The 15713-nt window shown below is 38.9% G+C and overlaps 1 protein-coding gene across 15 annotated transcripts in view; it reads left to right on the forward strand.

Moving 5' to 3' along the window:
- Positions 1-15713, forward strand: part of LOC112668321 (rho GTPase-activating protein 20-like) — a 111572-nt gene that overhangs the window by 44431 nt on the left and 51428 nt on the right. For all 15 annotated transcript variants that reach the window (XR_007403786.1, XM_049097110.1, XM_049097109.1 and 12 more), the window contains 9 exons: positions 256-333; positions 2543-2603; positions 5365-5553; positions 7319-7494; positions 8813-8974; positions 10746-10855; positions 11372-11561; positions 12800-12911; positions 14795-14970. Coding sequence is in view for 14 of the 15 variants with exons in the window: in XM_049097110.1 (XP_048953067.1) it covers positions 256-333; positions 2543-2603; positions 5365-5553; positions 7319-7494; positions 8813-8974; positions 10746-10855; positions 11372-11561; positions 12800-12911; positions 14795-14970 (1254 nt within the window). In the remaining variant the exon portion in view is untranslated. The remainder of the gene's footprint in view (positions 1-255; positions 334-2542; positions 2604-5364; positions 5554-7318; positions 7495-8812; positions 8975-10745; positions 10856-11371; positions 11562-12799; positions 12912-14794; positions 14971-15713) is intronic.

The raw sequence follows: 15713 nt of genomic DNA on the forward strand, positions 1-15713 counted from the left end.
TTCCTTGCTTCAGCTGCTGTATTTTGTATGCCACAAATTCTTGGAGGGAAATATATGTTTTACATGTTTCCTACTAGCTTCATGTTATATAAAAAAATGAAAATATAATTAAGGGTTCGTGTTCTACACGTGCTTTACTTTGTCATTACCTGAAAACAAGCTTTACCTCTGGAGTATGGATAATAATTTGACATTTGGTCAGATGCTTTAAATCTAAAAACATTTGTAGCAATTTTTCTTATTTATTTTTTACAGTCTGTAACTGTAAGAGTGACAAATTCTGACACGGCAAATGACACTATCAACATGTTACTAACAATGCTGGGAATAACCGTAAGTTGCCTACAAACTATTTTTAGTTTACCAACCAACTTTGACTTTTGAGATTTGTGTCTGTGTGTATGTGTGTGTATGTGTGTGTTGTGCACCTCCCATCATAAGACAGCTGATTATTGTAGATAACATAGTCATATTTTGTCCTTCCAACTTTAAAAATTGAAGGCAGCAGAGCTATAGTATTAGCTTATAAATGAGTGCTATTCTTATATTCCCATTTTAAATTTTCTGCAAATTCAAAGTCATAGCCTAAAATTGGGCTATAATTTGAGAATGCTAATAACAACATGCAGTTTATTCTTTATATTTTTAATACAGACAATAAAAATGTTTCTAAATTTCTTTTTTGTTGTTGTTGTTTCTAAATTTCTAAATATTTCCTCCTCTATTGGACTCTTCTTTCTGTGTTTTCAATTCTGATACGTCCCCATCCCTATTGACCCTAGTTATCACACAAGGAAGAACTCAATCTGTTTAATGAATCCTAAATTACATGTTCTGTTGTACCTTTTGACATAAAGACTACATGGCTACAAGCTACCTCCTTTTGATGCAGATCCTGAGGATGAAGCAGCTCATATCCTTTAGGAACTGGTAAAGACAAAGACAAGTTCTGAATAAGACCATGGATCTGGGGCATTTGTACATAGCACTTTCATCGTGTTTTGGCTTTAACTCTCTGTTCTTTACCTTTTGATGGTGCTCGTGTGAGTTGCTGATATCTTTTTATGAAAGAGAAATAAATTTGAGGATGAGGTTTTATAAGGGAAAAGAGAAGGACAGTGATAGATGGAGAGAACCAAAGGGAGCACTTGGAAAGCACAGCTTCTTATCCAAAATCCTCTGTAAATGTGACGTGACATAATCATAAGATTGTTTGTAAATTCTATCTGACCCAATGGTATAATAAAGCCCTTTAAAACTTCAGAGCAACTAGAATTTGGCAGAAGAGATCAATGATTTCTGTACAAACAACATTTAATAATACATCCAAAATAAAATTGAATTTATATGTACTGACTAAAGCACATCTTTACATACATTTCTACCCTGTATGATATATAAACCCCAAGTAAGAATTAAATCCTGGAAAAGAGAGTGAGTGGTTTGAGAGATGAAGGTGGGGAGATTGATTAATGATTTAACTCATTTTATTTCACGTTTGTGATTTTCTTTGCTTAAAGTGATCAATGTCACTAGGCAAAGAATTTCTATTTTAATGAAGAACTGGGGTTATTTGGCTTTATGTATACCTGATTTAAAGGATTCCAGCATGGCATTTCCAAACCCTACCCTACCTTATTAGCTCTTACTTCTTATTTGCAACACAATCTTGAGCAGATTTAGCTGTGTGTGTGTGTTTGTGTGTGTGTGTGTATCTGTGTCTGTGCCCATCCAAACCTGTGACATTCCTTCATAAGGTGAAGGCCATGATTTTTAATCAAGAGTCAAGGGCACATGGTAACTATTACCAATAATTCCATTTCAAACATTTTTTGTTTTAGTCTCCTGGAAGACTCTTTAAAATAGTTCAGCAATCTTTATAATTTACAATTGGGATTTCCGGTACTACTGGGCAATAATTCTGCTGGGAGTAATCGTTTTCTGCATCTGACATGTTGTCTAGAGTCCTCATCCTTTCTCTCCCTAAAGTGGGGTTTGCCTGCCCCAAAGCCAGTGGCTGACTTCCATCCACTATCTCCTCAAGGTCTCTTGGGCATTTGTCTCCTTTTGCTCAGGGCTGCTGAGCTATTGATGCCTCTCAAGTTACTTTGCTCAGGATTAGTCATAGCAGAGTATATGGCTCTCTGGACAACATGCATCTCTGGGCAGGGACATTTGGAGACAAAAGCCAACACTACCCAAGGAGTCTAGAGACAGCAGAAGAGAGGACTCTGAGATGAGACTTTTACTCCATAGTAAAGGGACACAAATCTCATTTCTTATGCCATGGATCACCCACAAAGTGAGGGGCTGGCTGTACTGTGGTTTCCCGGTCTTTATAAAAAATTACAAGAATCTGGGACAGTCTATTGGAAGCTGTGAGGGGAACTAGTTAACAAGTACTATAGCTACCTCCATGGACCAAATGCCATTTATCCTGGCCCCAATTCTTTCTTTTTGGAAATACAGATATGCTAAGGAAATGTGTTCTTCAAGTACTGTGAAAGATTTGTTTTGACACCTAGTTCTTTTTGTTTCCAAGGGCTCTGAGAAAGACTTCCAGCTGTGGGTGAGTTCTGGCAAGGAAAAACTTCCACTAATTGGTAAGTGTCAGGGAAAATCTAAGATGGGATTGATTGGGTTCAAAATTGTAACTCTAAGATTCAAAGTAATGGTTGTTCTTTCTTAAGCTTCAAAATCCTTAAAAGTGAAAATCACATGCTATATTCACTCACATGTTTATTAAATAATTATCAGGTACTGTTTCCCAGGCATTGATAACATCTCTTCATTCAGCAGCTATGGTTTAGTGAGGGAGAGAAATGTAAATTTTTGTTTCTACTTCTTGTTACCTGACAAACAGAGCTGTCTTGAAAAAGTGTGATTATTTACTATTTACTTACTTATTTTCTCACTTAGGTATGAAAGCAAAATGGATTGGAATTTTTTCCCATACATTTATTTTTCATATTTCAATCTTGAATTCTAGTTCCTAACTACTAAGAAGCCTCTATTTTGTGAGAATCCTCTAAAATCCAGTTATGTACCTGAATCCAGGTACAGATATGTATTTAACACCCCTGCCCTGTGCCCAGTTTTCTCTGCATCATAAAGAAAATGAGATAATCACATTTAAACTCTAGTCTTCACTGATGAAATCGCCTGCACTTTGCTGTTTCTCAGGTTTTTTCCATCACTGTTCTTAAGGTTATTGATAAACAGATTGCACCTCTTCTAAAATAGTTATTAGCACAAGTTCTCTGAAAAAAAATCTTTGGATTAGCAAAATTGTTTAGTGTTTCCAGTAATGGAAGGATTTTAAAAAAAGAAAAAGAAGACAGGGTCGGTAGCAGACCTTGAAGTATAGTAATGGATGGTAATGGTGACAATAATCTCTTCTAGAAATCTTAAAGCATTCCTTCTTACATGAAATTCTTTATCCTTTTAATAAACCTGTGAAGCTATAACTCTTTTTCAAATAATCTGGAAATCTAAACAACCAATTTCCTTTTTTAAAAAAAAACAACCAATTTCTTTCTGCAAAATATATATTCCCAGTCTTAGACTATAGAGTCACAAAGCTCATCACTGAGATCAAAATCCCCCAGTACCACTTCCTGTTTTGAATTAATGTTGACATCTTTGTAAAAGTTGGACAGGGGCAGCCCTGGTGGCTCAGCGGTTCAGCACTGCCTTCAGCCCAGGGTGTGATCCTGGAGAGCTGGGATCGACTCCCACATTGGGCTCCCTGCATGGAGCCTGCTTCTTCCTCTGCCTGTGTCTCTGCCTCTTTCTCTCTCTCTGTTTCTCATGAATAAATAAATAAAATCTAAAAGAATGGTTAGCAGTAAAAAGGAAAAAAGCTAAATACTTATATATGTTTTAATAAAGTACATTAATTTAGATAAAAATGATGTAGATGATAACTTTTTAGACTTTGAATAGCTTCACACACGAACGCAGCTCTAAGGAATCTGAAGAGCCTGTTGTTCATGATGATCCATTACAGCATTCAAAATGCATTTTTTTAACATACTCTCAATTCTCAATTGTGGATTAACTCCTGGTTATCTTGGTTTGGTTGTATTGCTGTCATAGAAGCTTCTTTTTCCTTAATGGAGGGAAGTCCCTGTGATTCTTGCAAACATTGCATTTATGATGGATGAAAAGAACAGCAAAAGCTCCTTTAGGTACATTCAATAATAAATCTGAAATGACAGAATGAGAATTTTCATTCTATTCTTAAAAAACGAAATCCATATCATTGCATAGGGTCTTTGAGAATTCTCTAGAGAGGAAAAACAATTTAAAGCATAAAAGAGCAAAACAAATCACTTGGCAGGCAATTCTGGATGGCTCTGGGTGTGGTTTTCTATTCTCTAACCATCGTTTTACAGTTTGCTTCTGGGTTTCCCACTCTGCACACCCTTCCTTCTGATCATTGCCTGGCAGGACACCCATAGAGGGAGGGCAGCAGTGGGAGGGAACCATAAAGCATAAGGGCAACACATCCCACTACTCTCGAGTAGCTCTGGCTGGAGAATTGACAAAAGGAAATGAAAAAAAAAATCTGTTCGACTGACATTCTGTTGGAGAGAATAGTGAAGATAGCAATTCTTTATATATATACTCCAAATATTTAAAAATTTATTAACCAGGGATCCCTGGGTGGAGCAGCGGTTTGGTGCCTGCCTTTGGCCCAGGGCGCGATCCTGGAGACCCGGGATCGAATCCCATGTCGGGCTCCCGGTGCATGGGGCCTGCTTCTCCCTCTGCCTGTGTCTCTGCCTCTCTCTCTCTCTGTGTGTGTGACTATCATAAATAAATAAAAATTTAAAAATTTAAAAAAAATAAAAAAATAAAAATTTATTAACCAAAAAATAAAAATAAATAAAAAATAAAAAATATAAACCACCAATGCTTATTAATATATTCACTCTGATAAGTTTGTGTGTGGACAAGCATTTCAAAGAATGAATGTAAGGCTCGACGGGGTCAAGTAATTTGCCTAAGATGTATAGATCTAGTTAGTGTCAAGGCACAAACTAGAAAACCTTAAACATTCTCAGATAGAAACACAGCAAAAGTCGGCATTGTTTAATGCACTCATGAATATATGTATTTCATGTAACATGCTTTAAATTGTTTTCTCTTCTTAAAATCTTTCCCTTGGGCACACGCTTTCTGTAAGGTGTTCCCACAAGGGTGCATATGATGCTCACTCAGGAGGCACAGCCTTCTTTATCTAGAAGTCCCAGAAAAATACCAACATATACAAATAGGGTGATGCTTACACGCGTGGTAAGGTAGGTTTGATGACAGCCATCACCATCAGCCTAAATATTCAGGTTTCTTTCCATACAGGACATGAACATCCCTATGGAATTAAAATGAGCCATCTTCCATCTACTAAACCTCTGCCAAAGGAAGCAGAGGACTCCGTCTCTCCTTCCCCAACTCAGGAGTCCCTCCTTCTGGAGCAGAAGATCACAGACGTGCAAATCCATTTCATACTGAAGCCCAGGCACCCAGCCCAGAACAAGCAAGAGAGAGGTGAGCCACTTGCCTTTCTTCAAGTGCCTTCCCTTGGCTCATGTCTCCATGCTTAAACACAATTCAGACACACAGTTTATTCTTTCTGGGTGAGCTTATTGTCATCAATGAGGAGGAACAGTATAGGAAAGAATGCAAACACTACCCAAAATCAAGCTTAGAAAAATTCAAAAGTCTGACATCAAGACCCAACTCATTTCTATGAAGGTTGTTTTCTTGTTTTAAATCTTTTGGGAAGACCATTAACTCCTGTCTTTCTCTATATCCCCAGAGCACTTTCAAGGCTGCCCTGAGCCATGCCTTGTGCTGAGTAGTATATCATATATTTAGTTTAACGAATTGTAGGCAGCATCATTTATGTTAAAGTTGAGCAAACTGAAGCTTTAAAATGCTAAGCTTCCTCAGTGGCAGGACCAGGATGCTTCTGGTGCAGGGCTGGCACCCACATGAGTGGAGGTGGTGATGCACTCACTACATCCCAGAAAAGCCAAGTGGCCGGGTGTTCAAGGTTATTTGGTGAAATGTTCCTCATTTGTTTCTCCTTCGACAACTTGGCTCATCTGCTGACTCTTAAAGAAATCAGTTATTTAAGCAATGTTAAGGTATCTTCAAAGGGAAACATTCACAGCTGAGCACTAGAAACTTTGAACTCAGCTTCTCACTGCTGGTCACCTTTTCTTTGGAAAGCTCTTCCTTCATAGGGAATGTTGAGTAATTAAAAATCATCTCTGGAAACTGGTGCATATGCATTCATAACCTCTATAAATGCATTCATAACCTCTCATTGTTTTGCTTTTCTATGATTTCTTTCAAGCCTTGTACTTGTGTGTAGGTGTATATTTACATATATGTTTGAGTGTGTGTGTGAGGAAGTGTGTTTCCACACTTCATTGTGGTTTAGTCTCTTTTCAGTAAATGTTCAACCTATTTAACCGAAAACATCATCTCTGGGTGGGTTGGTGGGGTATGACAAGAAAACACAGCCACCAGAGGGCCAGCATGTAATGACAACATCCCAAGGACCCTGACTGCAGCAAGTCATCCTTGAAGATGGCCCAGAGCAGAGGAACATGGAAGTAGGGCTCAGGCAGATTGTGTCCTGAGGAGCAGATCCTTTGGATGGTAGAACTTGAGCACTCAGAAAGCCAAAGAGGAAATCTGAGGCTGAGGGGAGACTGGCTGTGAAAGCAGAGGATTACCACACTCAGCCGATTTGCATACCAAATCCTTCTAGCTTTTAAAATCAGATCTGACACCTGAACCCACTGATCACTCCAGTAGAAAACACATCTACAGGGGATCCCTGGGTGGCGCAGCGGTTTGGCACCTGCCTTTGGCCCAGGGCACGATCCTGGAGACCCGGGATTGAATCCCACGTCGGGCTTCCAGTGCATGGAGCCTGCTTATCTCTCTGCCTCCCTCCCTCTCTCTGTATGACTATCATAAATAAATTTAAAAAAAAAAGAAAACACATCTGCAGGTTCAGTGCCTCCTGATGCAGTGTAACCGGCAGTAACTGATGGCACAGGAAATACTGACCTTCAATCTGATCAAGTCCCAAAGTTTAACCATCAGTCTGAAGGATATGGGTAAGAACTTATCAACACCATGAGGATGCAGTTAGCCAACATCAGAACGAGGAGAGTTCTACAAATAAATGACTCAGTTTCCCTCTTCTAGCCACTACAATGAACACACTGTATAATGACAATGGTGAAAATAATGCTAAGTGAATTAAAATACACTAATCTCCCTTCTTCCTTAGATTCAGGCCAGAAGACCATGAAAAGCACTGTTTTCAGAGACTGGGCCTTTTGGTGGTGCGCTGGCACTTGCCAGAAAAACCACTGCAGAGTTGCACCATCTGCAAAACCACGACAACTCTTTGGGGTTTCCCTCACAGATATCTGTGATAAGGACAACTTGCCCTTCCCAATACTGGTAGGTCTCAGTTAGGTCTTTTATTACCTTCCTGAGGAGAGGGACCTCGGAGAAGCCAAGTGTTCTCATGCAAACCAACCCTCAAATGGAGAAATCATTAGACAGACCCTGGCTTTGGCTGAGAAGCTTTGCTAGTGTCATTTGATTTACCTACTGCAGAGTCATTTGGCCAATACAACAGAACGACGTTTTGTCCATTCCACTTGTTTCCACAGAGACCCTTGTAGGCCTGTTCAGATCAGTCAAAATGGACTCTGTGTGCATGAATCATCTTCACATTCTGCTATTGTCTTCCTGAACTCACAGTAGTCTCAGGTCTCCTTCAACTGAGTCTACTTAATCTAACAACTGAGAACACCTTACCTAAGCATAAAGACTCATCCTGAGGCATATATGAATCTGCTAATTCTAAAAGAGCATGTTAAATGACAGCCACAGCGTTTGGTCTGTGTTATCTCAAATCGGTGTACTGAATTGTCAGTGTGGAAATTTACTGAGTACCCAGTACCTCTGCAACCCTGCACTGGATTTGGGAATGTTATCCTAGGTGTGAAAAAATTTACCATGTTAGTTACATGCTTGCTACTACCCCAGTCCTTGCATCACAGCAATTTTAGGGGGTAGCTAGAACTATTATCCTCCACACTTTACAAATGAATTAGCTTTCAATATAGTTCGCATGTGCCCCAGGTCACACAAATGATCAGAATGATAATAGGTTTCCGATCCCTTGGTCTATCAGACTCCAGCCCTTATTATCTTTCTACACTGCAGGGAGACAACATGAAGATAGAGCGAAAGACAGTGAAAGACTCATGAAAGAAATGTAATCAGATAATAAGAGAGCATTAGAGGTTTTGTTTGTTTTTTTTTTTTTTTAAAGAGGAAGGGAAATAGAGATAGTAGGAATGGAGGATACAAACACTTAAAGAGGAATCAACAAATGGGAAATGAGTATGGCAAAAAGATTTGAAAACATGGGGAAGGGCATCTATGTAAGGGAATAAGGAGCCAAGACTGGTAAAGTAGGAGACAGGCGAGGATTCCACAAAGGCCTAGAAACACAGAAGTTTGATTTAAAAGGGTAAATTCAATGAAAAAATCTGATTTAAATAAGTGATTACAAAGTTTCAGTGTATGTAAGGTGGATTTTGGGTAAAACTATAGAGAGACATTGACTAAAGAATCTAAATTGACTTTAGTCTTCCAGCTCTAAAACCGTAAACCATCCGATAGCCTAGCTCTTTCAAAAAGGAAGCAAGCTTTTGCTCTGGGCTTGGGATATGAAATGCCATATACTCTTCTTTTTTTCCTACAGGATATGCTTTCCGTGATCAATCGGAAAGGACCACTCCTGGAAGGCATCTTCAGAAAATCAACCTGTATAAATTCATGCAGAAACCTAAAAGAGAAACTAAATTCTGGGGACAGAGTTAACTGTTATAGCAAATCTGTTCATGTGGTAGCATGTGTTTTAAAGGTGGGGAAAGTTCTAGCTTTACCACACATGGGTAACTGAAGCTGTGATTGGTGTCTTTCATTACGATTGCCCAGGAACCAACATAGGCATCACTGATTAAGAACTTGTCAAACTGGAAAACACTTCCTGAAATCAAATTTAAGGAAGCTACTGTAGGAGTTAAAAGCCCCATACATTAGAAATACTTTCTGTTTTCACCACGAACAGCCTACCTGAGGACTCCATGCAAAATACTAATACTAATATGACTACTAGTAATAATAATAAATTTCAAAATATACACTGACACATACATAATATTTACCAAAGCAAACATCCTGCTTTGGATGACATCCTCACCACGCTCCTAATGAAGGCAGTTTCCAAAAGAAAAATCATATGAAAAATTTGAGAATAGGTAGGGAATTTCACAATAGTAAGCAAATGTTTATGAGGAATACAAAAGGAATACAAAAGGAATACAAAAAGGCTCAGTGAGGTGACCAATCATTCTTAACCATCACTGTCTCCTGTTTCTTGATGCCTTTTACTTTATAACTCATGAAGGAAGGATTTTGCCATTTGTGTCTCCTTTCACCACATCCTAGGCATCCTTCAGTTAATATTTGTGATGTCTAGCCCACCATCCAAGGTTATAATGACATGTTAACCAGCTCTTGCTACATGCCAGTTTGGATAAATCGAACTTTTGGAGTAGGTGCAACAGACAAAAGTAGTTTGGAATTCTGGAAAGTCAAGAGATCGATTCAAGAACTAGATTAATTTGGAAATTATACAGCTACATCACAGATATCCTGTTCTATTGCTAAACCGTAATGGAGAAAGACGTGAGAACTAGAATAGAGAATTTAATCCATCGACCTTGGCACTTGCTAACAGTTCTCAACAAAACTAAGTTAAGGCAGTAATGATGACACTCTTAGAATCAAGGTCATATTTGGTCCTTCCTTGTCACATTTGGTCTTTTCTTGTCCCCCATTTCTGTTCAACTATATGAAAGATACCAATAGTCCCTGACCACTACTACACTGGACTACAGTAAAACACACCAGTAAATATATATATAGGCATCAAGAGACAGGGGAAAGAATGATGATACATTAGGTACTCAAATAGCATGATAAGTGTTGCCCTCTTGAAGGTGCACACATGGAATTGATGTTTCTAGCAAGACTTAGTAGGATCCTTTCTATTTCCGTGTTATAGGCACAGACTAGGAAGATGGTGACCACGTGTGCATAGAGTTCTTAGACATTTCTGAAGCTTTCCCTACCTAAAGTTGACTAATCTTTGTGGAGAATCAGACTCTGCAACCTTGGCCTGAATAGTATCATGTCAAACTATCTGGAGAATTGGTCTACACTAGAAATGAATATGTCCTCAGGACCATCATGAGTTTGCCATTAGACTCTCTACTTTTGTACAGTACAGGAAAGGAAGAATGAAGCGATTATGAGAGTAGCTTTTGTAGTAGTTTGCAGAAAAGCACACAAAAGTGTCATATGATAGAAGGGAGCTTTGTCCTCATTTACACTGAAACCTAGGCTCTGCTTAGATGCTTTCATTTTTGTTGGAGAAAATCCACACACCTGCTTTTCACGTGCAAGTCAATAGAGAATCAGAGCAGAGTTCCATGTGGGTCACAGTTTGGGTATCTATGACGTAAGTAGAGACTGAACTGAAGTTTGCAACTGTTTTCTCTGTAATATTTCCAATATCTATATTGTATATGTGAGTGCATCTGTGTGTATTTTTCTTTTATCCACATAAGGATTTTCTTGAAAATATCGAAGGAAGTTTACTTTCATCCAAACTCTATGAAAAATGGCTTGGTGTTCTTAACGAAGTGACTGAGAAGGAAAAAATAAATGCAGCCCAGAGGTAATGATGCAATAATTACTCTACTCTGGTCATGGCTCAGAAATACAGCCAATATACTATTAGGAAAATACTGGCTTCCTTCTTGCCACTTTGACCACTAAAATAACATTCAATGCCAAATAGTTTCGATTCTTCTCACCAATGGAGGCCAGTTTCAGAATACAAGCATGCCTTAAGGCTATTATTATACTTCTCCTGACCTTATTAACATTGACTCCTTAGTCATTGTACAACTTCTGAATATATGAAACTGGTAGACAAAAGTCAGTGGCCTGAGAGATGCCAGTGCATCAACAGCCAGTGGCATAACCTAAAGTTTGTCAAACATTTAACCAGAGAGGGTTAGCTCAGAAATTGAATTTGGTAAAACATTTTTGTGTACGTTCATGCCTGGAACTCTGCTACAGCAGGTTGTATACTAGACCTAGAAAGATGTTCTCTGCTCTCCGTCTTTATACTTCCAACTGCTAAGTGCAATGACTTGCCTTATTCAAAAGTGCATCTTTCTGACTTTAGGCTTCTAACACAGCTGCCAAAAGCGAATGTTGTTCTCTTGCGATACCTTTTCGGTGTGTTATACAACATTGAGCAACAATCCTCATCCAATCAGATGACAGCTTATGATTTATCAGTGTGTATAGCCCCAAGCATTCTTTGTCCACCTAATACCTGCAGCTTGGAATTGGAAGACAACTTCATTAAAAAGGTAGAGAGATCTCTCATATGTGTCCCCTGGGGTTTAGAATCCATGCTTTGAGTCTGAAATGTGTAGTAGTAATTACGAAGGATCAGTTCTGAAAAGTGCACATCTTCATAGGCTTTCTTGGAATGGCAGAGTTTGCTATCCTTCTCTGGTGGAATATGGGAAGGGGTGTTGTTAAAGTGGGAAACGCAGAGCAGTTGAGTCGCTTCTTTCCCATCCAGGAGATTCAATACTAGACTGACTAAACAAAAGAGAGAGAAGAGTGATGTAATATGATAAAAAAGACCTGGGCTCCGGAGTTTGACAAGCCAAGGTTCAACTCTCAGCCTGATCCTGGAGGGGGGAGCTTGTAACCTTGGGCAAAGCCATGGCTTCCTCATGACACAATGGTAACAAGACCCAGCTCCTGTGGTCATTACTGGCACCTCCTAGGTGATTCAGTCACTATGAGCGCCCATGGCTCCAAACACATTGGCTTTGCTCTGCAAGTTGTGGCTCATTTAGAATAATACTTGGCTACTCTTTTGCCTCTGCTACATCAGACAGAAACTAGTGAGATATTGCAGAACATCCTAATGAAGCCACAGATTCCTAATAAGATGACAGCTTTTCCCCAAGCTCATGCCGAGAGCCAGCATTAAGCAAAGCAAGACATGAGAAGGGACTGTGGTTAGACAGACAGACATGTTTTCCCCCAGCCCTGTGAGTTTTTACTCAAAAAAAAAGAAAAGAAAAGAAAAGAAAACATCAAAAAACAAAATCCACAAGAATATTCATTTTCCAAAAACTATTCTTCCCTATTTAAGAAATGGATTTCATAGGACTCTGTCTATGCTTTATACATTTTAATCAGATATGATACTAAGTTACAATCCAATATTTTCTGGAAGCAAAATTTTACAAAATACGTAAACTTTTAGAAGGTACCTTACTTTGAAAACTATCCTAGTTTTAAAGATGTAACCTTTGGTATCACAATGTTAGGTATTAAATTAGGCGACAAATTAGGACTTTAGTCCACTGACTAGTAATATTTTAAAATCTGTACCCAAAGTACAACGGAAAGTATTACTCTTTCTTATTTTATTAGAGAATTGGGTTTCTATATATTTTTATCAACTCTGAATTTTTCATAGAAGTCTTTCACATTTTTGGTTAGATCCAAGGTCTATAAACAAAATGTGACTTATAACTCTTCCATATGAAAAAGAGCACCCCATTGTGTTCTTTTTGCATTACAGGCTTCTCTTGTACAGTTTTTGATTGAAAATTGCCTCAAGATATTTGGAGAAGACATCACTTCTCTCTTGGGAGAGAATTCAAAGAGTTGTCATAACAATGAGAAGGCTGCAGGTACTGTGAATAGTTTAATAGGCTTTAGGGAGACACAGACAGCAAGGTTGCCAGGGGTCATGGCAGATACTTAGCCCTGTTCTGGAGCCCAGAGCATCCCCAGGGCAATGATACCCATCTGCTCCTTCTTCTGAAGACTGGCTAGCAGGTCAAGGGAGGTTTCACACTGTTGGAGACCCAAGAAAGCATAGAAACTTCCAGATGTTTCTGGCAGTATTAGGAGATAGCATGGTATGATACAGTGTTTGGGAATATTTTTAACACAATTTTAAATGGATCCCACATCTATATTATATGATATATGTAGTTAAACATATAATGCATAATTATTTTTTTCTACTTATAATATATAAATGTGCTCTGGTTGAAACCAGAGCATGGGACTTTTATTCCTGCTCCATCCTCTTTTTGATCAGTGGCTCTTGAGGCACCACAGGATTCCAGTGCTCTTTAAAATGAGTTGAAAGGAAAAACAATGAGTTGAAAGGAACCAGCATCATTGAGAGAAAAGGACTTGACTTGATGTCAATCATCTCTCCAGAGTACAAATTCCAGTGTCCCCATTTATCAGCTATACAACCTTTGGCCAATTACTAGCTTGGTATCACTCTATTCATGCCTAACATGTGGATAAAAGTAATGTCTAAATCTTAGAAATGTTGTCAAGATTCAATAAGATAAGGGATGTAAAAACATTTCTAAAAAGCAAATATTAGAACTAGGAGAAGTTCCCCTGAGACTAGTGCGAGTATTATTGGAGCCTAGCTAATCACAGCTCACTGGCAACACCCCATTTTTTGTAAAACGGAGTTTAGATTCAGAACCTGGAGACACACATCATCAATCCCTCCATACTTTTGACATGTCTTCGTTTTACGACATATACCTCATTGTGTTGAGGGAAGCTTTTGGACAATCCGTGTCATCAGGAATTAAGATGAGTCTAGTGCCATGTCTGAGAATATGCTGGTGCAAGACAAGTGTTTGTTTTTCATGTCCTCAGTGACAGAAAAACAAACTGTTGAATCCAAGCCAGTGAGAGTGATAGTGATTTCCAAAAGAGCACAACTGCAGAATGCTACCAAGTCCCCATGTGGTCCATCCACCTACATGTCTACAGTTTAGTAAGTCACTGAAGACTGGAATCTCCATAATGACCCTTGACACTTCCTCTTTATCTGTTTTTCCAATGAATGAGAAATGAACCCCTTCCAAGACCCAGCTATTTCCATTTAAAGTTTTTTCCTTGGTCCCATATATTTATATTGAGGAAATCTTCCTACAAATTATCTCCTCTTTCTTCAATGCCTATCATATCCTATGACATACTTTTTGAATTGTATTGTACTGTGTTGTATACTTTTATATGGATAATAAAAATCATTCCATAACTCAGTAGTTTACACAACCAATTCTTTGGTTATGATTCACATAACACTTCAGTGGAGACTCATCTGTGCAGTTCTGGTCTCAGACTGGATGTGAAAGCAGAGGATTTCCAAACTCAGCCTGATTTGGATACCAAATCCTTCTAGCTTTTAAAATCAGATCTGACAGCTGAACCCACTGTTCACTCCAGTAGAAAACAAACATCTACAGGTTCAGTGCCTCCTGTTGCATTGCAAAGACAGTAACTGATGGCACAGGAAATACTGACTTTCAATCTGATCAAGTTCCAAGGTTTAACCATCAGTCTGAAGGATATGGGCAAGAACTCAACAATGCCATGAGGATGCTGTTAGCCAACATCAGAACATGGAGAGTTCTACACAACAAATGACTCAGTTTCCCTCTTCTAACCCTGCAATGAACACACTGTATAATGGCAATCGTGAAAATAAGGCTAAGTGAATTAAAACACACTAATCTCCTTTCTTCCTTAGATTCAGTCCAGAACACCTTGAAAAGCACTTCTTTTAGAGACTCGGCCTTTTGCCAGCACATTGGCACTTCCCAGTACAACCAGTACACAGCTCTACTGTCTGCAAAACCAGGACAGCTCTTTGGAGTTTCCCTTATGGATATCTTTGATAAGGACATCATGCCCTTACCAATACTGGTAGGTCTCAGTTAGGTCTTTTATTGCCTTCCTGAGGAGAGGGACCTCGGAGAGGCCAAGTGTTCTCATGCAAACCAACCCTCAAGTGGAGAAATCATTAGACAGTCCCTGGCTTTGGCTGAGAAGCTTTGCTAGTGTCATTTGATTTACCTACTGCAGAGTCATTTGGCCAATACAACAGAACGACGTTTTGTCCATTCCACTTGTTTCCACAGAGACCCTTGTAGGCCTTGTTCAGATCAGTCAAAATGGACTCTGTGTGCATGAATCATCTTCACATTCTGCTATTGTCTTCCTGAACTCACAGTAGTCTCAGGTCTCCTTCAACTGAGTCTACTTAATCTAACAACTGAAAATATCTTACCTAAGCATAAAGACTCATCCTGAGGCATATATGAATCTGCTAATTCTAAAAGAGGATGTTAAATGACAGCCACAGAGTTTGGCCTGTGTTATCTCAAATCAGTGTAATGAATTGTCAGTGTGGAAATTTACTGAGTACCCATTACCTCTGCAACCCTGCACTGGATTTGGGAATGTTATCCTAGGTGTGAAGAAATTAACCATGTTAGTTACATGCTTGCTACTTCCCCAGTCCTTGCATCACAGCAATTTTAGGGGAAGCTGGAACTATCATCCTCCACACTTTACAAATGAATTTGAAAGCTTTCAGTACAGTTCGCATTTGCCCCAGGTCACACAATAGATCAGAAGCATAATAATAGGTTTCCGATCCCTTGGTC

Source organism: Canis lupus, chromosome 19, assembly GCF_003254725.2.
Source record: "Canis lupus dingo isolate Sandy chromosome 19, ASM325472v2, whole genome shotgun sequence".
NCBI classification, from domain to species: Eukaryota; Metazoa; Chordata; class Mammalia; order Carnivora; family Canidae; genus Canis; species Canis lupus.